At 43.4% G+C, this 27,759-nt stretch overlaps 2 protein-coding genes across 4 annotated transcripts in view; one reads left to right on the forward strand and one right to left on the reverse strand.

Moving 5' to 3' along the window:
• LOC119026695 overlaps positions 1-27,759 on the reverse strand; it is a 1,024,654-nt gene that overhangs the window by 867,620 nt on the left and 129,275 nt on the right. The gene's annotated exons all lie outside the window — the stretch shown is intronic.
• Positions 248-27,240, forward strand: si:ch211-214c7.4 (mucin-5AC). Of its 2 annotated transcripts, none has more exons than XM_037110854.1 (5): positions 248-515; positions 15,330-16,010; positions 16,152-16,245; positions 23,473-23,654; positions 23,925-27,240. In XM_037110854.1, the coding sequence occupies exons 2-5, from the start codon at positions 15,440-15,442 to the stop codon at positions 26,540-26,542; spliced, it is 3,465 nt and encodes a 1,154-aa protein (XP_036966749.1). In that variant the 5' UTR covers positions 248-515; positions 15,330-15,439; the 3' UTR covers positions 26,543-27,240. The 2 variants fall into 2 exon arrangements, with proteins under 2 accessions (XP_036966749.1, XP_036966755.1); XM_037110860.1 differs by having other exon boundaries at positions 23,928-27,240.

The raw sequence follows: 27,759 nt of genomic DNA on the forward strand, positions 1-27,759 counted from the left end.
CCACCGGACACTCTCTGTACCACCACAGTGACACCCCCCACCGTCCACAGGACAGAGGAGCTCGAGCTTGGTTTGAATTTGACGTCACTCCCGCTTTGCATAACCACCAGTCTCGCGCCTCTGATTGGACCGCCAGCCGGATTAAATCTGCATTTTCTTTTATGAGCACCACGCTTCTCCTTCAATCTGCTGCTGTGGGACTCCTCTGTCACTCCCACCCCTCCTCCACCACCACCACCACCACCGCCACCGCCTCCTCCTCCTCCTCCTCCTCCTCCTCCTCCTCCCAACCGGTTCCATCTTTCATGAAGGGAAGTAGCCCTCCGCTCCGCCGCCTGCCGCTGCTCAAACGTGGAGGGAAGGACACGGAGAAGGGACGCACGCAGCTGACTGCGCGGCTCCATTGTTAGTCCGGTGAAATTTACGGCTCTGTCGACACATTTAGTGCAGACATATTTAAGGAGGGACTGTTTGTTTCTGCGCGAGTCTTCAAGAAGAGACTCGACCGTTGGAAGGTACGTGGAATTTACTACGTTTTACAGCGCGAGCGACATTTATTGAAGTAACGCTGCATCACCGTCACGTTGTGTTTGTGCTGTCTGAACCCTCTAAAATGAAACCACTGCTGAGGCGAACTCGCCTTCTTTTTGTTTCGTCTGTTGAAATGAGGCAGACTTGGCTTGTTTTGACGCCCTCTTTGTAACGTGGACTGGCTGTGAGGTGATGTGATGATGGAAGTGTAACGTTAGCATCGCACCAAAACGATCGGCAGGCGCCGTCAACGTGTCTCCCACTCCCAGAAAGACATTTATGTCGGGCGTGCAGCTGTACGAGACTCGGCTGGCGTGGTCTTCAGTGGTATCGGGTTCAATTTATTGACTCACCTCATGTGTTTCTCTCAGCAAGCCGCCCCGGCGTGCACCGCTATTGTTCTGTGAGGCTAAACGGGGCCTTTTGCTAAATCTGGGGGAATTCAGCGTGTTTGTTCCCAGAGACACATGCTATTATTAAAGCTTCACTTGAGGCTTTAAAGCATCCAGAAACTCTCAAGACAATGGTCACAAAAGTGCAGGGACCACCTTGGGTTCCTTAGAAGGGATACAAAGATGGAAAATCTCATCAGTGCTTTCACATTTTTCAGATTGTATTGTTGTCTTCGTTAATCATTTGAGACTGAATTAACTCCCTTAGATAAAAAAAAAACAGAGGTATCAGCAGCCCATCATACATGAGTGGTAGTGATGATGTGAAGTAGCTTGACTCATGGATTTCTTGCCTGCACACTCTTTTCAGTTGTTCCATGCCATGGTAAACATCATCTCTGTTTTTAATATTTGCATCCCTGCACAGGGAGTGATCTCATTCTCGACTTGGCCAAGCCACATGAGAAGAGAGAGGAGTACAGAGAGCTCAGAGGCAGACTATCAGGCGGCATCGTCTGCAGATCTCAGTGATAAGAGGGATGCTGTTTTGGCTTGGAGTCTACATTACATAATCGGTGTGTTTTGGGCCTTATGGGTGTGGTGGGCATGGTTAGGGTGTGGGAGCAGTGACACTATCCTTTGGCTTCAAAATGGTATTTGAGATGCAGACGCTGGGGAGTGTGTCACTCCCTGAAAACCATCATGCTACTGCTGCCTGGGTGTGTGTGAGTTGTTGCGCAGGAGTTTCTTGTCAGCTGAGTGTCAAAGTGTGAATGGTACCACACCCGTGCATGGTCTCCCTCTCCACCTGACGCCTTTCCCGACTTTCTGGACTTGTTCTACGAGCTTATTTCAGGGTCAGTGAGGCTGTGTCCCATTTTAAGAACAGATGCAGCCTGCTTTTGCCTGAAAAATGTGTCTGATGTAACTCAGGCATAGTTATTGTCAGAAGACCTTAAATTTAGCATTTTTGCAGAATTTCCTACCCTGGAAGCAGTGACAGGTGATTGAATGGAAGGTACCGTTAGTTTGAGTAAACTTGTTGGTATCTCTGGGTTTGGACATTGTCGGAAACATATGTGATACTGTCAGTGCACAACGCAACAAACTGTAACAAAGGTTTAGTTGTTTGTATAAATTGCAATGCAGATTTCCTATTTGTGATATCTTTATGGTTGGGTCTGTCCAAATGAGCTAGTTTTGTGTCTCTTTGAGGATAGATCGTATTACCAGATGAGCAGGAAAAGGTTCTGCCTGGCCTTCAGGTTCAGTGAAAGGCCCTCATCCTCTGCCAGTTTCAGACTGTATTGGGACAAGGCATGTGTTTTTACACTGCACTAAAACTTCCCCTGTCTACACCACTGTTTCCCTTTCCTCTTCCTGAAGGCCAGGGCCAACCAGAAGTGGAGCTCAAAATAATCTTGTTTCAGTGCATCCTATAACCTTGAAGGCTTCAGTGATTGGATAATGTTCTTTTAAAAAGAGGAAATGGAGGCATTATGCAAATAAAGTTGTCATTCTTTCTGAGCAGTGTGTGTCAGCCTCATAAATAATCAGTATTACAGAAACAAGATTTTAGTAGGTGTGACATTTAATTGGTTTGCATGATTAATCTTGAGATACTGTGGTTAAACATGTAACACGGTCATAAAAAACTTGATTTCTTTGTGTGATGTCTTCATGTGTTGGTTCACTGAGTGACTACAAGTTCAAGTCATTTTATGTTGTTGCTGTCAGTCTTGGTATGTGCTTCCAAATTCCACTTTTATGGCTCAGGGCAGGTTTGGGGGTGTCTAATGGTGTGGCTGCAGTTGTTGGTTGTCTCAGACATGACAGTCGGAGATAAATGCAGGTGGTTGACGTTGCAGCATTTGCTGTGGTGTGTCTGTTGAAATGGATACCACACTGGATAATAAATCAAGCCTGTCTAAGTGTGACTAGGTGAAATACTTCTATTTCACTTGAATTACTTGAAGACTTCTTTTAAGTTTGTTAGATTTCAGAAACCCTAGTCAGCCGTCCAAAAAGCTTGATTTTTATCTAAGATGACAGGCCTGTGGACAAACGGTAGTAATCTACTTTCACTGCTGTCAAGCTGCACTCTATTAAGTGTTGTGATATGTTGTTGGATTAAAACATCTTTAGGCTGATGATTTGAACTGTTTTTTCAGCTTAGTATGGGCTCATGTGCATCTGTACAACAGCTGTGAGAGGTGACGATAGTTGTGGATGTTGAGGTCAAGGGTTCAGATCTACTCTCCAACATGATCCCACAGTGTGAGAACAGAATGTACTCACCAGTTACGCTCTGCCGTATCAACATCTATCTGTAATGGATTATTTTTTATAGTCGTTGCTGAAATTATTTACATCTTTGTGGCAATAAAAAAACAATTTATTTCAAGTTTGGCTGGAAAAACAAAAGTTAAGTTTTATCTGTATTGATCTGTCTCTAGATCATTTGGATTTCATGTTTTTGGTCATGTGTGAGCAATAGAAGCTGAAGCATGCAGTTCCCTGAACATTTAGCATCCAGCACTGTTAGAGTATTCATCAAATGTTTGTGCATAAAATGTTAGAAAATTGGGAAAAATGCCCATCAAAATTACTGATAGCCAAAGATGAAGCCTTCCAAAGTCTTGTTTTGTCCACAACCCAAAAAATATTTGTTTTTCATATACAAGTAGCTGTAGTCAGCTGTAGGCAACTAACACTGACTAATCGGTTATCAAAATGGTTGCAGATTGATTTAATATTTATTGAATAATTGATCAATTGTTACAGCTTGATTGCAGATTAATGATTAATCTATGTTAATGTGGAAGTGTTTGAGGGCTGTGACTATTGATCATTTTCATTAAGATGAACGTCTCGATTCAACAGACTTGTTGAAAATGCCCCTTTGTTACTATTATTATTGACATTGGTACTGCTATGCCTGTTCCTTGTCTGAGAACTCACTGAAAAATCAGGGCAGCTGAATGGAAAGCTCAACCCCTGCACAGAGCAGAGCATTTGCATCTGTTTGTAAGTCAGCTGCTTTTTACAGTCTGCAACCAGTGTCAGTCTCAGTCCCACACCCATGGAAATTCCAACCCTGCTTGCTTCACTGCATCTGTTTGGGGTGACATTCAGGGTTAAATCATGTTTCAGTCCTCACTCTTCAGGTTGGTTGTGTGTCTCCTGCGTCGCTCTTGGGTGTTCAGCTGTGGGGTGGTGAGACTGGGTGGTGCTGTAACTCTCGTCACTGTGGTTTGGAGGCTGGCACTCTCTTGCCCATTAGGATAAAGTGGCGGACGCTTGCGCTGCACTTTCAGCACTCAGTCTGTCTGGGACTGTGAAGCTGGGCTCAGTGCACTGTAATTATTGAAAGAGTCATTCAGCACTTTCATAGTCTGTTAGTTCACTTGGGTAGCCTTGAATGTTGTCCCAAAGACATATTTTACAGTGGCATGTGTATTTACAGCTGCACATGGTAGCTTCATGGTAGCATCGTAAAGTGCTGCTAGTGAAACATATCAGTTTGAACATTCAGTTTTGTTCTTACACTGACATTTAACACATCTGATTGGATGTCGGGATGATGATGATGATGTAGCAGCTGTCTCTAATGAAGCACTGCTGTAAATTTTGATCTATTAAGTTATTGATCCAACATTGTCTGAGGTCGGCTGCTGTGGGGGTGCGTGTTTGTTTTTGTTATGCTGGCTGAGTATATCCTGTTATCATCCTTTGAGAAAGTCAATCCTGCATGCTCTGTTATTTGTGTGTGTCTCTGTGTGAGAGAGAGCGTGCGTTTGACTCCATTCAGGGGTGTGGCTGTCAGAGTTTCAGGCAGCAGAGGTGTGGGATCACTGTCCATCTGGCCTCAGCTCACCCTGCCCAGTCAGAAGCATAGTAACTGATCTGGCCCTCGGGCTCTCCAGCATCGTATCGACTATCTGCCTGTGTGTAGCCAGTTGGCTGGTGTGCAGGAGAATAGCCACTGGTTGGCTTTAATATGGCAAAGATAATGTCAGTGCTGGCTTCTCTCCAGCCAACTATCTTGATAGAATTACTTAATGTGGTTCCTCAGTTTTTTATAATGAGATCAAGTTCCCCAAAATGTCAAAGGCTTTTAAAACAAAAAATAATGAAATGATGTGATAATGAGAAGACTAGTGTTTCAGTTTTCTCATGCCTGCACTGTCTCCTCCAGCTCCCTCCATCTACTGTCATTAATTGTGTGTTGGTGGAAAGCAACAGGAGATAAGATGGGACAAAGGTCTGTGGCAGGAAACTGGCATGAGATTTACACTGCAGTATGCCTGGTCTAAATCTGTTTTATAGCCACAGCTTCACTCATCAGCTCCTACACTGCCTTTATTTTCCTTCTGCAGCCTTCCTACTCGTTTCTACCTTATGTTTAAACTGAAACTGTGTTTGACTTTTGTGAGCAGAACCATTTGGCATGATTTTTTTTTTTGTAAAAAACATTTAATCCTCTCCACTGATATAAAAGTGAGAGAGAGCAAGTGAGCAAAAGCAAGCTTGCCCTTTGAAACTGATGCACTTATTGTGTGACTTTATAATGCCCTGATTTTACATTGATATGAATGTGATGATATGAAAATGCCATGTTATGATTGCCCTATCCAACATAATTGCATTTCACAACAATATCCTGTTAGCCATCACAACATTCTTAAATATTCCAAATAAACAAGCATATAATAATTCAAAATTGCACTTATGGCAATGAAATGATTATGTGAAACCAATATAGGAATGTATATCAGTAAGCTAGATTGCTTATTCAAGTCATAAATATGAGGATATTCATCAGTATCTTGATAATTGTGTCATATTGTGAGTGTTTTTTGTTCTTTTATTTTGTCACGATCTGTGGTAAAATCATCCTAAACCCCAAATGGGACTACAGCTCTACACTCTATAAGTGAAAAGTAAAGATGAACCTGTAACAGACTAGCAGGTGGGCTTCACAGTCTACTGTATTAAAGAGATGTCTTGCATTACCCTGGTCACCCCACAGCTGATTCAACGTCCCTGGGTCCTTTAAGGTGAAGTAACCCGTGCCAGCTGCTTCTCCGTCCCGATACTCAAGTTAATCCACTCAAAACCCCCACCCCCACTCCCCTCGGCGTCACGTCCGTGGGGGTTACATAGTGCGCAGTGCAGACAATGAGGCATGTCTGCCCACCCTCCCCCTCAAAGTACCCTCATGTTATACACAGTTATGCATGCAAACACTTAAGTTGATCATGATTGTTGTTCTAAAAGAGATCTTAATCAGAGTCCCCTTCCCTCTCTTGTTGATGATGCCACTCTACTAACTGCTTCCCCCCGCTGTCAGCTTGTCCTGGTGGCTGGTGCCCTTTTTTTTGTGGTGGTGGGGGGGGGGGGGGTTGCTGCCAGGGTTAGAGCAGATTGCAACCCATGTCCCTGCAGCCTTGTAGACCACACTGCTGCCAGTAGCTGCAAGTCCATCCTGTTTTTTCTGCCACTCCCTTAAAGGGTAACTGGCTTAGTCCACTTAACTCATAGCTACATTTAACCACCTGCTCCTAATGGCCTTATTGAGTAGCTTACAGTCACTTAGCACATGTTAGTGTCCCGTATGGAATTGATTCGTATAAGCTGCTTGCTTAACGTGAAGCCCAACCCCCCCACCATGAGGAAAGTATGTGTTTTCTCCTAAAACCATTGGTTGTTTTATCACATGGAGCATATATCATGCCAACCAGTGTGGTAAAGGCTGGGGGATTCAAAGTTAACGTAATGTAAGGAGTAATGATGAGCTAAAAGTCACGATGGCCAGGGCAGCCATGCTAATGCTAGCTCCGACAAGAGACTGCTGGACAGCTCCCAAAAAACAAACACTAACCTCACAACTGCCTATAACTTCACCAGAGCTGACTCTGAGATTCAGTGGACTGAGCTACTTTGTCCTGCACTGACACAGTTTGGAAAAAAGTCCAGTTATGTGAGACAATTAGAATCCCTCCATTATGTTGTTTATTTGATGCATATTTGCTATTGGTTTGTGGGCACAAGGCTGCATTATCATTTGGTTTGGGTTTGGACTTTGGGCACTGGGCTTTACTTTGCCACCTAATATGTGTTGAAGCCTGTGGAAGGACCTTTCTTTTTTTCCTTAAATGCATGTGTTGAAGGCAGGTCCACCTTCAGAGGCTCCTCACCCTGTGCAGAGAGCTAAAGAAGATGAATGACATGCCATGCACCTCGTTATCTGTAGACAAAGAACCGTATTAGCCCTCAATGATTTTCCCAACTGACTGCCTTCCCTTCATCTGTCCAAATAAGTGTGTGTGTATGTGTGTGTATATTATATTTTGTATATTATATTGTGTGTATATTATATTTTATCTTCTTTAGCTCTCTGCACAGGGTGAGGAGCCTCTGAAGGTGGACCTGCCTTCAACACATGCATTTAAGGAAAAAAAGAAAGGTCCTTCCACAGGCTTCAACACATATTAGGTGGCAAAGTTGCCAATGAACATCCTCAGTGGTGACCAGGACCTGATGATGAGGCATAAAAATGAATGATATTAACTCTATTAGTCTGTTTCTGTACTAAGCTATAGGTGGTTGCATCTTAAGGATGCATCTGTTTAGCTGGGTTTTATACTTTTCCTGCCTTTTTTGTCAATATATCTTTTGTGGTCAAATTTGTTTTAATGTTTGACAAATGGTTTTCCAGCAAAGTACTTTGTATGAATTAAAAATGGTCCTAGCCAGCCATTACCCTTCCCCCATGAGGGCGTTCATTAGATGGGGGAGGGAAAGTGTTAAGCAGTGCTTTGGCTTTGAGTGACATTTTAATGCCCTTATTGGATGAATGCAGCGTCAACTATACAGGATGTTGACAACAGAAGTCGGAAGCAGATGATTAATGTTGTAGTTCCTTTTGGCATAATGTGGCCTTAGTTTTCATCTAATATAACTCCTCTTCTGTGGTGTGGTTTGAATGCTAGGTCACTTGTAATGCAGATGCAATGTGCAGAAAGCTTGTTATGGTCTGAGTTTTTAGTTAAATTATATTTTTAAATAAAGCTGCAAGCAGCGATGAATGGGCCCTCGCAGTCCACGCGTGTCGGGGTGTGCCTCGTAGATGTATTCAGGGCAAGACCCTCTACATGTTTGAGCAATTTGGAGTAGATGACAAATTGTATGTAGAAGTTATGAGTTGATGATTTTATGGCAAAGCATTAGAATGGACCATGCCACCAGGTGTGACGTAGGTGACAGATTTTGAAAAGTTTTGTCCGCAGATGCTACTTGCAAAGTTTGTTGCAAATTGGTCAAATGGCCAAGGAGGAGTTGGAAAAGTAAGTTTATCACTTTTTCACAGAGCCTTAAGGAAGTAGTCCCCTGGGTTTCATGTCATTCGTGTGGATGATGAAATTTTTCGGCACGTGTGTTTGGTGAGTTTTGGGCCATGTTCAGCCAGTGAAAAATGCGATCATTTGGGACGAAAAAGTTGACATTCGAAAAACAATTGCAGGTCGCGACATGCTCGGGCCCTAAATATCCCTACGCTTTGACATGGATGATTTGAGGAGTCAAGGCTTGCAGTAGCTCTTACTGTTGCTCCACTAACGACATATGCATAAACTGGGATGAGCTGTTGTGTGATCTTCACTTGATCGATGGGTGGTACACACAGCCTGTGGTTTTGTTTTAGTGCTACAGTGTTGTGGAGAGTGAGATAGAATTGTCTTATTACCTCCCCCCTTAGTGTCCAACAAGTAGTGGGGATGTTAATTGTGTGTGTTTTCTCTCCTGTTGGGCAGCTTGCCGACGAATGCATCTTGTAATTAATGGATTTTGTAATGTAGACATTCATCTCCAGTCTACTCACCATAGCCATGGCTCAGCTTTGAGGTAGCACAGGTGTGCTACTTTTCAGGGAAACGGTTCTGAAAATCTGAAAAATCGTCTGTCACCAGCAAAAAAAACTCATCATCCCTCCATGCGAGTGAGAGTCAGTCAGTCTGCAGTTTTACTGATGGCGATATAATTGTCTAATTAGAGCGAAAAAAGGTAACTTGTCACTGTCCAAGATGAATGATGGGTCAGGATCTCAATCACAACACAATGTAACAGTATAATGTTTACTTTTTGTCATAGCTGTCATAGCTTCATAAAACTACATCATCATCCCTTTCTTGGACATGGAGCTGACAGTGCATTCTTGTTCAGTGTTTTCTGCTTTTAATAATGCGTTCCTGTCCTTAATTGGCTTTTAATTTGCAAGACTGTGTACCTCATTGTACAGCACAAGCCGGACTTCATTAACTGGAGGAGTCACAAGTTAGTTTTGTTGTACTGATATAAGCCAGTGCACAAAGTCTCATTTGCTCAAGACAAGAATAAGATAGAAACACTGAGTGTCCCTTTTCTCAGCCTTGTTTGGGAAATACCCTCCAAGGACTCATTATGATATACCGTGTTTGTGTTTGTGTTTGTGTTTGTGTCAGAGCGAGAGAGAACTGCAGAGTCTCTTGGTGTGTATAGATGGAGGCAAGTATTCAGCTGTATATTCACAAACTCTTGACTCATATGCACTACGGCTCTCCTGTGAGCATGCTTTGAAAGAATCTGTATGTGTCCCAGCAACAGATTAAATTTCTCTTCTTTCTCTCTCCCTCTCTGTCACTCTGTAAGTGTGTGAACTTAATACTCGCTTGGTGATACAGCAGAAACGGCTCTACTGCCTTGTATGGTCAGATGGAGCAGCAGAGCTTTATACACTCAGCCACCAATTTCTCTGGGTCAGTTTACCTCATCACTTTGACGATTGTTTTTAGATTCTTCGTCAGTCATTGAAGAGAGGCTTTTGTTGTAGTAGAAGCTGAGGAAGACAAGAGTTGGAGTGAAAGTAATCAGTTTTCCTGCATTTGGTCTGTCCCTCTGGGACTGAGGCTTGAGTTTGGTGTCAGGAAAACCCCTTCCTATCCCAGACAGATGAAACCTCTTGTTTTGTAATTCCGCTGTTTAAACCAACCACCCTTTTTCTCTTTGCCTTTTCATTCTCATCTCACAGTTGCGCACACACATGCACAAAGCTGCCTGTGTTTCTCACTGTGTACATGCCTATACCTCAGACACACATCAGAGGAAAGTTAATAAACAAACAGCCAAAGGGGCTTCATATCGCATCTGTAAACACTCTCTACCAACACTGAACACTCCCAGGCCTGTAACCACGGTCAAGTTCACCAATTCACCAGGTCAGCTTTAGTTTGTTTTAATTGTCTAAAGAACCTTTAGACCTTTAAGGTGCGGCTCTAGTAAGAATGAAGAGATGACACAACTGTGCCTTTGGATGTGAAAGAATGCAGGAAGTAGCGGGCCATGAAATTCCAGTTTTCCCTTTTTTTGTCTGCATGCAAATAACATTCGTGCACACTCCTCCTACACATTCTTTTCTCACACACACACAAACATAGCTCTTTCTGCTGCATGTTCACACAACGTGCGCACACACATATTGGACTCCCTCTGACCCTTTCACTCCCTATTCGGTCACACACATGCACATAAACACACACACGGACACACAGCCAGCTGTCACTGTGTAGCCCCGAGGAGTCTTGAGGAAGTCTTAGCAAAGCTGGAATGTGGATGGGTCGGATGTTCTCCTGAAACCACTGCTGCTTAAATTCACTTTCTACTATAAATCATCTTTTAGCAGATGCATCATTGGCACAAATCTTAATGTAGAAAGTCAACATAGGGCAAATGAAGTGGCCAGTTTGATATCTAAACCAGGTCTACAATTTAAGAATATCTGAACCAATCAGACAAGATGTTTTTTGATAAACCTCTGAATTTAATCTGATGCACCAGGTGGTTTGTCACACAGAACCATCTGGAAAGGACTGACTAGAAACTGTTTGGAAAAAGGCAGCTACTTTGGAAAAAATATTTGGCAGCTGATTGGGCAAGTAGTCAATCTATCACAGGCTAATTTCAACCAGTCAGATCAACAGAGCCAGTTATTAGAACAAGCTACAAAACTAACTAGATAATAACAATACTCTCCATTTCTGATATAACGGAGGCTGTAGCATCTATGCTAACCCCCTGAGAAGCTGCCATTGTTCTTATCAAACAAACAGTTACTTCTCCTGCTGGACGTCACACCCAAACTACCTTGTGGCTGTGATCTCTGGCTGCCAGTAGTTCCTCACAGGATGCTATTTGTCTCATTGCATGTTGGCTTAGCCTGAAGCTTTTTAAGATGGATTTACAAGATCAAATGGTCCAAGTGATCTCCATCAGCCTCACAAGATATAACTCAATCATTTGGTTTATTAGATGTATGAAAATTGTGAAAAATTGTAGTCACCATTTTTGAAAAACTATAGATTATCACTATTGACAAGCTGGAAGAACAGAATGTTTCTTATCTTCGCTTGAAAAGGGTTGATCAATTTGCTGAAATAGTTGCCAAAATATTGTCTTATGATTGAATAATTAATTCAGCCTGCATTTAAAGGCACATAAGGAAAGATAGACTTTGTGTGAAATGTGTTCCTAATTTTCCTTCGGGCTTTTATAAATGCCTGTGTTTACCCACCGTTTGAACACTGAATCTGTTTCACTGCCAATTGCATATTGTCTCTTCCTCATTTTTATAACTGCAGACAGCAATCTGGGGTAAATCTACAGATGACATTAAACCCTAGCATCAGTATCAACACCCCCCTCCAGCAGTCTGCACAATGCATTCCAAACCCCTGCCATGCTCTCAACACTGCTAAATCCCTCTCTGCTCGTATTAGACACAGTATTAAAGTGACCCATTTTGCCAGACACCACTTCTGACGTCTGGACATGTAAAGCAAGAGGCCAAAGATGGGGTACGACAGATGTAATTAAACTGCCTCGAGACAGGTCATGAGTAAGATTTAATGACGCACAAGGCCATATTTCTTTATTAGAAGAAGTGGAATGTAAATACCACTGAGGCCACCGAGTTCTCTCTCTGTCTAGACAGACTCCCTCTAACAATCTTACAAAGTGATGGCGGCATTTATAAACACACTCTTCTCCTGCTTGGGCCAAACAACATGTATCGCTGCTGTTGTGTCAACTTTTGGGCCTTTGTCTTCGTCGTCACAATACTTGCAGCACATTGTAATTGTCACCCGAGGTATTGAGCTAATTGTGATGTTAGCCGCGTGGAGCGGGCTAGAAAGAAGGCAAGCTTCGCCCTGAATATGGTGTTCAGTCCTCACTGAACTGGGATTTGTTATGCAAATTTGGATTGCGAGAATGGCAGACAATAGAGGGTGTCTTTTATTTCATCAAAATGCACGAGGCAGACCTTTTTAAAAATGCTGCTGGTATTGTTGTGCAGTCATTTTTCTGAACATAAAATCTGATGCTCTGGCATATTATGTTCCCAACTAGGTGTAAACAGCCTGAAGAATCCCTAAATTGTGTATAATACTGGTGTCAAGTGTTTTCTAAAGAATATGAAAACAAGCACCAGTGCTCCAGTGCAGTCTAGCTGTAATTTAGTAAAACATCACTTACTTGCGTGTGTGTGTGTGTGTGTGCGCGATTAAATGATCCATTAACTTCCTCTTGGTGCTGCGTCAGATGGTGTCAAGTGGTCAGAGATGATGCCCTTACTAGCTTAGAGGGGGGTCAGTGCATGAGGAATATGATTCACTCTGCTATCTGCTAAGCCCCTGGCATTAGTAGCTGGACTGGCAAAACAATGGCATCCCATACACGTCACAGTGCCAGTCCAGTCTCACTGCTCTTTCAATGATGTGAAAATCCAGATCTGTAGTTGTTTGAATTGGAAGATTTTGAAGCCATTAGATAATTAAGGACCAAAAAAATGAATACAAACAACTGGAGTGATGATGATGATGATGATGATGATGATGATGATGATGATGATGATGATGATGATGATGATGATGGATTTGATTTGCGCTTCACTGTCCCAAAGTCTGCACATTAGCTAATGGAATCCTCACCGAAGGTGTGATGTTTTCCAAAAGCAAAAGCAGTCCAAACATTGTATTGGTTGGCAGGTTACTACCCTTTCTGTATGAGATTTGTTACCACAGAGACCAGATGAGCAGCAGAAAGACAAGAGAAGGCAGCAGGAGTGAAAACTGTTGTAAGGCAGTTCAGCCTGTAACCTTTCTATGGCTGAACCAAAGGGTAGGACTTTAATAATTTTATACAGGAGGTTAGGGGGATATCAGTGGCTTTGTGTGCAAATGTGACTGTGGGGAGGTGTATTCAATGATTATCGATACTAAATGGGCCAAACGAGTTATTCTGGTATTGGCAGCAAGTGCTCCAGTTATGCATCTGTCATTTTGATGAAGCATTTTCATTGCTTGGCTTACTCGGTACAAGAGCTGAAACTTAAAAAGACCTTTCTACCTTGTAAATATTAGGGTAAATTTTACAGCATTTTTGGATCTGTCACTAAAGTTGTCACAGTATCATGTTACGTCAGATGCTGATGTGTAACTGACGCAAATGTTTCTCTGACCTTTGGAACGAGAACAATTGTTGTTTCTCCAAAAGAATTACTTTTAAAATCTCTTTTGGAAATTTGTCAGATGGAGATGTATAAAGATGTGTTTTCCATCAAAGGATAGCTGACAAACGTTTGTGGTCCTTGACCATTATTTTACACTGTAGTCCTGTGTAAAGGCAGTTCGTAGTCTCATGCCTGTGGAAACATTTGCTAATCAGGACTCATTTCGCATTTCTTCAATATGTTTTAAGTTATCTGGCATAATGGCCTGCAGATCATAAATTGTCTTCATGACCAATTCATTATTTCTGTTCGCTTTCTGAATTGCTGGTCATTGTCATTACTCATGCCTTTTATTGTAGTAATCCTTACCTGTCAACATGTTTGTGTTCCAGCTCATCAACATTTTTTACTTTTATAAATCTCTTTTATTCTCCATTTTTAAAGCTTTTGTTTTGTTCCATTGGTTTGTTATATTCTCATAGGTCTTTGGCCTTTTTCTAGCCATCTCAATCCTTTTTCATTTCCTCTTCAATCCTTCTCTGGCACAGCTTGTTTCCTGGGCCACATAGCGCTTCTGCTGCCTGGACCATATGTGTAGCAATTTACTGGAAACACGTCTATTAGCAGTGGGAGGAGGGGAGGATGTGACCAAGTAGCAGAGGGGAACAAGTGGCTGTAGGAAGAGGAGTGATCGGGAGGGGGTGGGGAGAAGCTGCTGGTGTCAGTGGGGCAAAGGAATGGGTGAGTGTGGGTGGAGGGGATGATTAGGGTAGGGGGGTAGAACCCACAGCAGATGCGGGAAGAGCTCTGTAAAACTTGAGTGAGGTCAATGAGTCTGAGATTTCTGTATGACTCTTCATGCTCCACATCTCACCCTTCTGCTTCATTTTCTCCAGCTCCTGACCATAGCTGATACAGTTGAGCTATATTCATTTTAAGTTGTCCACCAGTACTGTAAATTAAGGGATGTCAAGGCACGCAAACCTCTGTTAAATCATACAGCGTCATGGATATTACCATGTGCATCTGCTCAGGAAGACAACGGCCAACAAATGGGCCATTTGGTTCTTTTTTTTCCCCTACCTCCCTCTCCTCCTTCTCTGTGGCCTGTGTGTCAGAAGATGGCGAAGCCTCTTGTAGGCTTTCAGCACTCCAAACCACAGCTCTTTTCCTCTGTCAAAGTCAAGATGCTGGAAACCATTTGGAGCACAGACTCATCAGTTTTTTTTATATTTCTGCCTCATAAAATGTGTAGTTAAGACAATCCATTGTTTCTTTTAATGTGGTATTTTAATAGTGACTCATAAATTTGTTTTGGTGCCTCAGGCATTATGATGCATTATTATAGTGGTGGCTCTGTTAGACGGGTGGACTAGTCACTGTGGAGGAGAGTGACTGATTTAGAGAAAGGATCATTGGCATCTCCCACTGCTCACTTCCTCTTTCAGACTCCCCCAAATTCCTTGGAGGCCCCTCACTATAAATGGCATTTCCTTTGGCTGACAGTAACATGTTTTTCATTTGACTTTATGAGTAGTGCAGCATAGGGCAGGAGGAGGTGTGCAGTAAAAGAAGATGGGGCTGCAACTCAAGATTATTTTCATTGTCCACTAATGGAACAGTTTATCTTCTGGATTAATTGAGTAGTTGTTTGGTCTATAATATGTCAAGAAATGGTAAAAAATGTTGATCAGTGTTTTCCAAAAGCCCAATATTGTGTACACAATTTAACGATATTCGGTTTAAATTCACAAAGGAGTAAATAAACAAAAACATTAATCAAGTAAATGTTGAATAAGTGATCTTCGCAGCTCTATACTCATCAATATCTTTGTGTTCCTTTTTTTGTTGTTCTTTGATAGGACATTGAAGTGTGACTGAAACTGGCCATTCAAGACGAACGTGAGCCCCTGGACCTCGTAAGCAAGAGCAACATTGTTGGCACTCACACCTTTAGGAGGCATTAGGGGGCATGAAACCGGATGGGGTTACCATGGAAACCTCGGAGCCTACTGAAGCCGCAGCAGTAGCAGAGCCCTCGTCATCACAGGAGAACATATCGGAGCAAGCCCAATCACAGCCACAGGAGGCTGCGAACGATGCACCACCCGGGGCTGCACCAAAGGCCAATGGCAAGCCGGTGGCAGCAGACCCCAAAGCCAGACCCAAAGCCGGTGCAACTAAAACGCAGGCCAAATCTGCAGGGTCCTCCGGATCGAACTCGCGTCCAGGTACTGCCTCTCATCGCACGGTGAATGATGTCAAATCAAACAATGTTTCTGTAACTGCAGTCAAGAAAACAACAACCACAAAATCAGCCACAGCGGGGGCTATACCTAAAAGACCAACGGGTGCAACAGCAGCTTCCTCGGCGGTCAAGAACCTAACGCGAGTGCCTGACAAGAAGGCTGTTGGAACGACCAGGACTACCTCTGTTGCTGCTGCCACAGCAACAAATGGTACCAGACCAACAACAGTGAATGGCGCTGCTAAGAAGAGACCAGGGGCTGAGACTGTTAATGCAGCAAGACCCAAAACCACAGGTAAAGCACAACTTTCATATTGTGTTTGAAAATGTTTCATGCAGCTTCTCTCCTGTCTTTGACAGCCTATCCTTGATAATGTTTTGTTTTGCGTTTTGTTGTACGCGGTCTCATTTTCAATCTCTTCCATTGTCTTTGTAGCTACTACCAGCCGTCCAGTGGCGTCCACTGCTCCAAAACCCAGCTCTTCTACCATGACAAAAGCTGGTGCTGCTGCGGTTTCAAAGACCACCAGGTATGCATGCCTATCAAGAACAGAAAGTACGCGATAAAGTAATGTGAACATTCAGCCATGCTGTATCCATGGATCGCTCAAACATTTGAATTAAGTTCTGTGGTTGGGAAGCCCCTTTTTATTTTATTGACAATAACACTCCCCTCGTTTTTGCACTGTCTTCTACATTCACACACAATTCCCCTTTCCGAGATCTAAACTTTGTAATTCCCCTTGCATACTGGATGAGAGGTGACTTTGTTTTTCTTGATGCCCTGAAAGAGAGCAGTTGAGAACGATGCCCATTGTGGTCTTTGGGCTGTTATTGAGTCAGATTACGCTTCAAGAGAGTGAGTCATGTTAGCACAAATAACCTGAGACAGAGGGCCTTAACAGAAGCAGCGATACTGAAGAACTAACGCTTTGTCCTGAACAGACCCCCTGGTAGAAACTGGCCCCACCTCCCCGGGGCAGAGAGCTATTGACTCGGATCATAATCCCTCTCCTACTGAGTTGGTGGTTTGGATGGAGAGTGCTCTCGTTGGACGAGACATGCCGAAAGAGCTGCTCGTATTGGCCGTTGTAGAGTTTCATAGATGACCTGGTCATTTACTAGCCTTTGAACAAGAAAGCAATTGTCAGTAAATACTTTTTATTTGAAAGAATTACAAGATATTTATTTGAAATACAGGCTTTTATAATCGGCTTCCAAACCTAATTGTCAGTCAGCAGTCAAAGCAATAACTACAAAATATTCTTCTTCAAGTTTTGAGCTTATTGATGCAATAGGCATTTAAATAGTCAGATCTATAATACACCAAACCAACATCTTCCCTCCCCCACAGGATGTAGTGTTCAGGCCTGATTAGATTTTCTGTCCACTTGTCTTCCCTCTCAGTGATCTCTATTAAATGAAGAAATCATGTGCTGCGTCATTGTTTTCCGAAGCAGCAGAGGGTCATGGTTTTCTTTCCTCACTACAAGAAATAAAGTAAGGCCTGTTTGTGTGAAACAAACAAGATTTTTTATATCTTAACTATCGCTATCCTTGATATAGTTGTCCCACTTTCCTGTTTAGGTGGTGAAAAGGTTTAGATGGTGGAAAGGCTGAATAATGTACTTAATAAGTGTATAAAATGTCAGAAAGGTGACTGAATATCGATTTCAAATACTGTACTTAAATGAATACTTTAATTTACTCATTCATTCATTCATTCATTCTTTATAAGGACACAACATGACAGAGAATCGCATCTAAAATGTTTAAAAAGCATTTTTCCTTTTAGCTCGGATTAAATACTGTGGCACCATGTAGACTTTGGGGTGATTGGGGGATGAGCAAGGAGCAATTGCTCCTGATGGATCACTACTGTCTGTGTGTGCATGGAGAAGTCAGTCTACTGAATTAATCAGGCATTTCAAGTGTCAGGAGTCTGATTACATTAGCACATCATCCTTATGTGACTGCTCTTGGCTTATTCCCCAGGACATGACATCAGGCACTCGGCTCTCGGCTTGAGACCGAGAGGACAACAGGAGAACAGCAGCAGGTGTCTGCCCTTGTGTCAGATAATGCGTGTTGAATTTCATGCCACCTGTGTGTGATGGCAAACTCAGTGGCGTGTTGAATCCTTTGTGTAGCAACAGTGGTAGTGGTGTGCTTTTCAGTAGGTGTTTCGATTCACTCTGGCTCTCTGGCAGCGTAAGGCCATAGCACAAACCAACCTTCTCTCCGATCAGGCAATGACTTGAAATAGTCACAACAGTGAGAATGATAGTGCTGTCAGTCCATAGCAACACATAAAACAGAGTTTAATGGTCTAAAAGGATTTGGCAATTACCCAATGACATTATTAACTGCAACACAATGGCTGTATAACCTCCTGGTAATTTTGCAGCCACTTCCTTGTAATTCGAGCTCTGCCATATTGTTTCTGCTGCTGCTCTGCCAACAATGTACGGTTAACTTGTCTATCACACATTTTAAGACTGACAACTGAGGGCATGACAAGTGAAATAAGACTACATGGGCTTTACTGATTTGGAAGGCTTAAACACACTACATGCAACTCTTCTGTCATTTGGGATCTCTATATTAAAAAGATAACCAGAGTCGATGCTGTCGTGAAGTAACATGAGATCATCAAAATTGAAGCTGCCATCTAACTTACCAAGGTTTAATCTTTTTGATGTAGGTAAAAAACACAGACAATAAGGCATACTGAAAGCTTAGTAGCACACAGTGCCTGGAACCAGTGGAAAGACCAGCCTCTCTCATCTAGTATTAATGTTAATTTGCCTCAAGGGAGGAATGAAAACATATTCAGTTTTTGAGGAATGGTTTTACTTTTATCAGAGCCTCATTTGTGCAGGGCAAATAAGATTTGATGATTGTGTTTAGCTATGGGGTCTGGAAAAATGATTGGGTGTGATAGAAAAAAGCAGGAAAATGTGGGACCTGTGCTGGGCACTGGTATTTCTCGATGCTTACGGAAGAGGTAGGTGCACATACTTGGATCGGGGTTTTGGGGTTCCCCCCTAAGAAATCTGAAGAATTGTAATTAAAGTGTACAATTTCACATCATTTTGGACCATTATTATATCTGTGTAAATAAAGCTGGAAATATAGACACTAAATAGACAGCGCATTAATAGCCAAAACTTGCAAAAGACATCCACTGGGGTCTAACTACAACTACAATTAGTTGAGAGAAATGTCACTAGATTAGTTTTTCTGGTCTCCACCCTAAGCTTCGATGAGGCACTTTGGATGCTGCACCGAAGCCTTATCATGGTTGAGGAAAACCCTGCCCTGTTTCAGCTGTGTGTTGAAATTTCAGTTTTTACTTATTTACAGCATGCAACTAAGAAACAAATGCACACACAATCCATCTGGTAGACATAGTGATGTCTGTCTCAGCGGTCGATGAGGATCCTTGATAACTGAAGTAAAAGCCAAATGTTTAAAAAATCTGGCACCTCCTCTCCTCCAGTGATGGGTTATGGTGTCCTTGCTCTGACTGAGCAATCAGTCTCTGTCCACCCCACCCCCAACTTCAATCTCCCTTCTCTTCCCCCTCGACTCTTTTTTTTCTTCCTCTGCCGTCTGTGCATGTACAGTGCTGGGCATCAGGCCAGGATCTCCTCAAGCCCTCCTTACGGCCCTTCTTCCATCTAGCTGTGCCCGTATTTCTAACTCATTCATCATTTAGCTGCTTTAAAAGAGACTGTAAACCCAAGAGTGGAGTTGTGTAACATGAAAAGGAGAGTGATTATGCCTTCATGGTGCTGAACAATCTGTAAGATGATCATTCTGAGAGAGTCAGACTTCGGAATGGGCAGAATTGCTGCTGACCCCTCATACAGAATTCCCTCAGTATTCAAAATCAGAATTGGCTGTAATGGAAAATTTTATAACAAATTACACCTCAAATATTGTGTTGGGCTTAGAAAATTGGGCTTGGTTTTACACAACAAGCTTCCTTCTCACTTGTATCCTGTCATTTTGATGCTTCTCTCCCTCTCTCGTCTCTCGATTACTTCTGAGTCCTCCCACTAAAGATAAAACTGTCATTTCCCCCCGACAGTCTTGGCGGGGAGCAGGATTACCACCCGAACAGAAAAGCCCATGGCATCCATCACGGTGACAGTGGGTGCCTTGGGCCTTTGAGCCAACACCGTCTGCCATCCTATTGCTAGGCTGCAACACTTCATTTGAACTCTCCAGTGACCTGGTTCAGGCCTCCACTCTTTATTGTCAGGGAGATAAAACAAACCCTAGGAATGTATGCTCTTCTTGGTGAGGGAGTAAAGCAGCTGGTTTTGGACAGCCTACAAGCCAAACAAGGTATTGTTATGGTGCTCCATTTCCATTTGTTGTTTTGGAGGGGGGCTCTTCATGTGATGAGGGGTAGAAAAGGGTGAGGACAGAAGAATGTGTACCGAGACTGCATATTATTTGTAGGATGGGCTTACCTCTGCAACTAGGATAAAGAGTACCTCAGGGCCAAGCCCTCTGCTCTGTCTTGGCTTGATTAAAACAGAATAATTTAATCTACAGGAGCAGATATGCCAAGTGAGTTGAGCCTCCCAGCTGGGTTTTTTTTTTGTAGGAGTAAGGAGTCAGGGTGATTGGATGGAATAGGTGTAGCATTAACAAAGCCCCCTGGCAGGTGCATGCTTACATTTTGAAATTCGCACTTTGATGTTTACACAAACAGATGTTTCAATTACTCATTCCATGGGTGTGTTTTTGCATCAGTCGCAGACATTTGTGTATTGACTGTAAAGCAAGTCGTAAAATGTGTCAGTGGCTGTGATGTCCCTGGACTGACCCTCTGCCCTGAAGAAGACCTCATATTTGGTCATTAAAATCTTCTGTGGCTGTGTAGTGCCTCGTCTCACCCTGCCTTTGGACTGTGATTTGTATTGATTTCAGCTCTCTGTTGGCAGGAAATGTAATCCATACTAATACATCAACAGCAACCACCAGCCAGAGTACAGGCATTAGTGACTCCTCTCTGTGGCATCCCTCTGGATCAAACCATTATAACTTATGTCTCATCATCAAACAAAGGAGGGATGGGGTTGGGGTTGTATTGAATTTGTGACCTCCTCTTACCCTCTTTATTCCCACTCCCTTAACTCTTATCTTCATTTCTGTCCCTCAATTTAATTTCATCCTTCAGTCTCACTCACTCTTCCCTCAGAGGAAGTCATTCACTGAATTTTATTTGCCTTGATTGAGTGGTCCCGTCAATTCATGCTTTGCTTGCATGCAGGATTAGATATGAAAACGGCCTCAATTAAATCTCCTTTTTCCTACCTTTCCCTCCATTTTCTTCTCAGAAGTTCAGACCTGTGACCTTTCTCCTGTTTTGTGTATCTGATGCTTTTCTTCTGTTCTTCATCATTACCCAGCATTCGCTCAGGGTCAATTTAATTTTAGTGTCTGACATACTTTCCAGTTTTTGGCTGGACTTCACATTGCAGCCCAAATCTTCTGTCTGCTGGCAGCCAATTACAACATCCCTGTGAGTGCATGTCTGTGCAGTGGCTGTCTGATCTTTGGGAAACAAATGTCCATTGTAATGGTTATTGTAATGTGGGAGCGGCATCTGTGTGCAGGCATGCCACTACGCTGCAAGCCATCAAAGTCGGTATGTCTTTGTCCACATCAGTGACTGTAGTGGCAGACCAAGTCCAAAAGAAGACATAATGGAGATTGTTCTAATTGGCATTGGGGTCACACAGTTCTTTAAGGCAGTTGCATTTGATTGTGCAGCTGTTGTTGTCATGAAAGTGAATCTGTTTTTATGAGAAACAGATGTCAACCAAATTACTTACAGTGCTGAGGTTATGCATTGTTTTTGCACACAAGTGTAAAAGAGGGCTGGTTTTGCCTGCGGCCGACGACACGCTCATTTCAGCAACAGACTTTATTTGTAGGTTAGCCAATGCAACAGTGCATTGCAGCACAGACTATGTCAAAGGCTTTCAGCCTGATGAGGCAGATGTGTTGTATAGAGATTTCACAGAACCCAGTATAACAGAGCAGAAGCAACATTCAGTTTTGTTTAGGTTGTACAGATATCACTGTACATTTCACTAACATTTGTTTCACAGATTCTCAAATTTAATTCTATTACAGTGTGTTGCCACAGTGAAATAATTTTTAGTTTTGCTGCTCAGCGCAGGAGTGTATGGCACTTTATAACCCTACTGGAAGCTGAAGTCGGTGCCATGGGGTCATAGAGTTGCTCCTTTGTTTGTCTGTATGAGAAACTTTGAAAGATGCAAGTTAAAAGACTGCTAGTAGAATAACATGTCTATTTTTATCTAGTTAATCAACACAAAAAATGTGGCCACAGATCCAAACACTTCATCTGAAAGCAATAGATTTTAGGATTGGGGTTCGACCCAAACCAATCAAGACATGTCAAATGTTTGCCTCGGGCCATTTCATTGCATTAAACTTCAATGTGTTCTTATTTGATCATTTTCAATTGTGGTTTATTGTTAATTCTCTCTCTGACTGTGCCAGTCAACTGAACCAATATATATCATGTGTAACAAGTAGATTTGTACTTGTGTATCTCTTTCTCCCCACTGGCAATGCAGTTTGTTGCCAATGCTTACATTAGCCCACTGAACAGAGCGTAATGAATAAAATAAAGTTTAAATGTAATGGAGCCTTGCTTGGGTCTCACATTTTGGGGCAGGCATGGTTTTGAATAGGGTTGCAACTAAGGATTATTTTTCCTGTTAATTTTATACATTGATCTTTTTCTTGATTACTCAATTAGTTGTCTCTTCTTTAAAATGCTGAAGAATGCCTGTTTACCAAGATGAAATCCTCAACTGTCTTGTTTTGTCCATTACCAAGATATTCAGTTTACAGTCAGAGAGAAGAAACATAAAAATGTTCACATATGAGAAGGTGAAATCTTGCTTTTTTCTTGAAAGACAACCCAAATTGATGAATTGATAGTTTGAGATTGTTTTAACAGTTGATGACTAACTGATTAATTTATAAATTGTTGTAGGTCCGGTATTTAAGAGACAAGGATTTACCCGGTCTCAGTTGTAGGCTCCTGCAGAAATGCTGCAGACTCAATAACTTATTTTTATTTTTTTTTTGTTTTGACATGAGAATAGGTTCAGATCTGTATAATGAACCAATTGTCAACCAATGTCAAGTTTACTGTAGCTGTTTTAAGATATAGATTGCAGTGTGTCTGTGCTAAGAGCAGAGCAATGCTGAATCCTTTTACTCATCTAGAATGGATGAGGAGGGTGGGTAAAGGAGTTTTTGCTTGTTGTAGCTGCAGCTGGAGTGATAGTCCTGTAAGAGCTCCTTCAGACTGAGTAGTAGACTAGCAGCTTAATACTGATTTATTTTTCTTATCTTTTTCCCGTGCTCAAACTTACCTTCCCCTTCGATCTTTCAGTTTGTACTCATTCAACCCTGTCCTCGCCTCTAGGAAATGATTTGAGGATGAAGGGGACATTACATTGAGGCAATAGATAAATGGTGCTGTGTTAATTGGTTTCCATTGTTGAATTTGGTTTTTGTTGTTCATTAACACAATTTATTTAAGTTTGTAAATGCATGTAGAAGTGTATTGTCAGATTGCATCTTTGGATCTCACTTACAAATGTTAAGCTGCTACAGCTTGTTTTTGTTGTGCATTTTATTTTGTCCAGTGATTTTATACCACCTGAACATCTTATTTTCTCTGCCCCCAGGCCTGCTACAGCTCCTTCAACATCTCGACCTGCAACCACGACATCCAGGCCTGCAACAGCTACGGCCAAGCCCTCCACAACCGCAGCTGCCAAAACAGCTGCTTCTAGAGTTGCCACAGCATCCTCTACTGGCAGGACCACAGCAACACAGCCTCTTAAATCTGCTGCTGCTGTTAAGAAAGGTTAGAAGTCACTGCATAACCACTTCTGATGGCCTTTTTGGACCATTTTAAGTTGTAAGCCTAAAACGTATTTGAGAAAGTAGCATGATGTGTTTAACTTTAGTCCCAGCAAAAATCGTAGATGAATTTCTCATACATACTTGATCGTGAACGATCAGTCCCTGATTTCAGCTATCTGACGTAATGAAACGCTCAGCTAATATTGTTAAATTTACTACTGATGGTAAGATTGTGTGAGTTGACTATGTTTATTATATTTCTCTTTATCAGCAGATGTGAGTCGACCACCTTCTGCTGCAGTGGCTAAGAAACCTACAACAGCTACAACATCCGTAACGACCAGAAAACCTGAACCGTCTAAACCTACAGGCACCGCAAAGACCAACTCTTCCTCCAAATGGTCCACAACAGCGAAGACAGCAGACCCCAAGGTGACACAGTCCAAAACTCAACCACCAGGGAAACCCACTAACACAAAGAAACCTGTAGCTGCTGTTCGGTTCCTTGCCTCGAACAAACAGCCACTTAGCCGAACCCCACCTGCCTCTCCAGCCAGCAAACCTGCAAACAGCACCACCCCTCAGGCAAAACGTGGTACCAAACCCACTCAGGCTGTCTCACCTTTCACTACGACCAAAAAGACAGGGGCTACAAATGCAACTGCACATACTGCTGCTGGTGCAGCGGTAGCAGCTGCCACAGCAGCAACTGTGTTAGCAGCTACAGAGTCCATACCACATGGATCATCCCTTGCTGCCTCTACAACAGAGGAGGTCTCTCCCCCAGTCTTTGCCCAGGATATCACACCGGATGTGGTACCTCAAGAGACTGCTCAAAGCCATGCAGCTGCCTCCTCTCCTCCACAAAGCCCTGTCAGGACATCCTTCCCACAAACATCTCCAATGCACGAGCAGCCGGAAAGCACTGCTCCCATCCTAACAATGCAGGACCAGACGCCTGTCCCAGCTCAAACTGCATTACCACTGGTGGCCTCCCCTGCTGATGTAAATGAAGAGCCTGTTTACCTGTTAACTGAACAAATCCCCTCTACATCTAAAGTGTTGGAAGCAGCAGCGAATGCCATCCCTCAGATGGTTCCTACCACCAATTTAAATGAGGAGGAAGATGAAGAGGAGAGAGAGGGTAGCCAGTTGGTATCGGTGTCCGAAATGAGCGGAACCACACAGCCCACAGAGGAGTCTCGTCCTGGGTCTGCTGGACTTGTAGGAGGGTCTGCTTGGAGGGCTGGTGGAGCCTTGTTTTCTGAGCTGGACTCTGAGGAAGTAAGCGGCAGCCAGCAGGGTGCATCTGAACTGAGCGCTCCCGGTGTCTTAGAGGGCACAGAGAGCATGGACGATCTGGGAGATGGCAGTCTGAAAGGAGCCATCGACATAGAAGGAGCCTCAGCAGGTTCCCCGGACTTTGAGAAGGTTCCCGACATACCGGTTAATGATTTTGATGAGGATGAAGATGAAGATGATGACGATGATCGGGTCTGTGACATGGATGTTGGCTCCGAGCGGACAGATGAGCCGCAGAGACTCAGGCACGACAACGATGTGGACGATGAGGAAGATGAAGATGTGGAGATGGCGAGTGAGGGGGTGACGGAGAGTGGGCTGGAAAGCTATGGGAACGCAGACGAGGATGACTTTGCTGAGGATGAAAGGCTTGACAACTTGAACCGAGTGGTCCAGCCGCCACCTCCCCCTCCTCTGCTGCCATCTGCCCCTGCTGCTCAGTGGGACCAACCAAACCCCTTCTGTGATCCCTGGGCAGAACCTCTGCAGCCACAGCAGGTTGATATGCCCATACAGGAGGCAGGAGCGGCTGCAGCAAGCCCTGTGGCAGACCCCTGGCAAGCAGACTCGGAGACCCCTACACAGACTCCAGCCCAAGCCTGGCTAGAGCTCGGCTCTGGGGCATTTGCTCCTGAAAACCAAGAAGTTCCCCATCATTCTAATGTCAAACATGAAGACCAAATGTACATGGATCAGTCCAACACAGTCCCAATGCAGACCCTGGCCCCAGCTCCCCTCTCTGCCCCTGGAATGTCTCTGTCAAGCACTCTGAGCAGTGAGACCAGCACACCAGAGGACCTCGGCGACTACAATCGAGATGGGAAGTTCCAGCTTCAAGCCACTGTGCTTTCCCCACAGCCTGACCTGGACTACCAGGACCTTGGCATTCACTTGGAGAGAGGAGATGCAGAGGGGGAGGAGGAGGAGGCCGAGGCAGAGGCAGAGACCCTGCCAGCTGATGAAGTTCTGGGGGGACCTGCAACTGCCCCCACTTCCAACCCCTCATCCTCAACTTCCGTAACGGAGGACGAGGCCAGCGACACAGAGGGAGAAGCTCAGTTGGATGATTCCTTGGAGGCTCCAGCGATCAGCCACATAACCTTCGACAGCCAGCCTGCAGCCCAGCGCCTCCTGTCCACTGTGGAAGAGGGAGAGGAGGCTGACATGGAGGAGCTGCATGGCGTTGCTGGTGAAGACACCACCCCACCTTCAGCGACATCATTGGCATCTTATGGCTTTGACACCATGACCACTGCTTCAAACTCCAACGCCCAGTCCACGGGGGAGAGCTGCATCAAAAGCCCTGGCATTTTTTCCCTGGAGGAGCTTCCTGAAGAGGCCAAGGAGCCATGTCTGATCACGCAGCCTCATACCCAGCCATGCCTCGCAGAGCAGCAGTACATCGACTGTGGGAAGCAGGAAGAAGAGAACGTCAGGGAGGAAGTGCTTGGGCCAGACGAAGCCTTGGATCCTTCGTCAACTCCCAGCCCTTTCCAGCAAACGGAGGAAAACCCTGATGACATCCAGCCTCCCTACTATTCTGCTATCTGTGAAAAGACTGAGAACTCTTTTGCAGGTAATGTATAGTTCATCATCTCCCTAACAGCCCAAGTAATGTCCCCATAACTCCCTGTGGCCCTGTACCAGCCTCCCCACAATATCTCACTGTTGTTGTCGTCAATGTTTGTCCTGAAATCTCTGGGGGTGGACACAATCAAAGTAAAACAAACAAAAAAAATAACAGAGAGCAAAAAAAGGGAAGAAATCAAAAAAAGAGGACAGCAGTGGCACTTCCCTCTGATATAACATTTCCATGAATATATGGCTTAAATTCCTGTATGTGCAATAGCTACTACTATTTACAGCTAATGTGTGAGCGTGCCTGGGTTTTTGGTTTCTGCTTTATTTAACAAAGAATTATGTGGTTGCCCTGAACTGGCGTGGATTTGACGTGTCTGTTTACAGCTCATTTAAAAAGGGAAAAATTAAAAAATGAAGCCTAACTAAAAGAAATGTGGAATGAACTGTTTAACATGTTCTGATGTGTATTTATCCAAATACTTTTTACTGAACAAAGCTGATAACCCAAAATTAATTTTGACTGTATATTCCTGTTTGATTTTCACTCTCCAACCTTACCATACAGGCAATCTTCCTTATCCCCAATCACGCCTCATCTCCTCTTGCACTTTAAATTGTAACCCAGCTTTTCTTTTCTTGTGTTTATCTCTCTTTTGGAGTAATGAACCTTAAAACTTTAAATAAAGATTAGATTTTTACCATGATGCACTGTCACTGTACAGTTTTATTGAAATGGGCACTTGGGACTGGAGTGTAAGGCATATTTGTAGTCCAACACCACTGGCATTCATTTCAAGGTCTCACAAATGTCCATTTACATGTTCACTCAGTCAACCATGTGGCCTGCAGCTTGTTGCTATATTCTTACACCCATTCATATACACAAGTTGAGGCCTTCCCTTCCCCTTGAAAACTCGACTCAAGAAACAGCCGAACTCCTGCCCAATCTCAAAGCAACAGTGGTCTGAAACTGGAATGAATCTGCCAGACCTTCCCAACCATGGAACGAACTTCAGCATCTCAAGCAGCGAAGAAGTTTGATGTTCCGAAGAGGCCAGCCTTCCTCACACTGCTGCTACTTTATTTTCCTCTTCGGTCCACTGTGGGTGTGTTTCTGTTTTAGCTCCTTTCTGCCTTTTAAAAAGAAAAAAAAATGCATTCCTGCTGCACTGTTCCACAGCACTGTATTAATGTTAACTTATGCTTATGCATGTCACTGTTGC

Source organism: Acanthopagrus latus, chromosome 1, assembly GCF_904848185.1.
Source record: "Acanthopagrus latus isolate v.2019 chromosome 1, fAcaLat1.1, whole genome shotgun sequence".
NCBI classification, from domain to species: Eukaryota; Metazoa; Chordata; class Actinopteri; order Spariformes; family Sparidae; genus Acanthopagrus; species Acanthopagrus latus.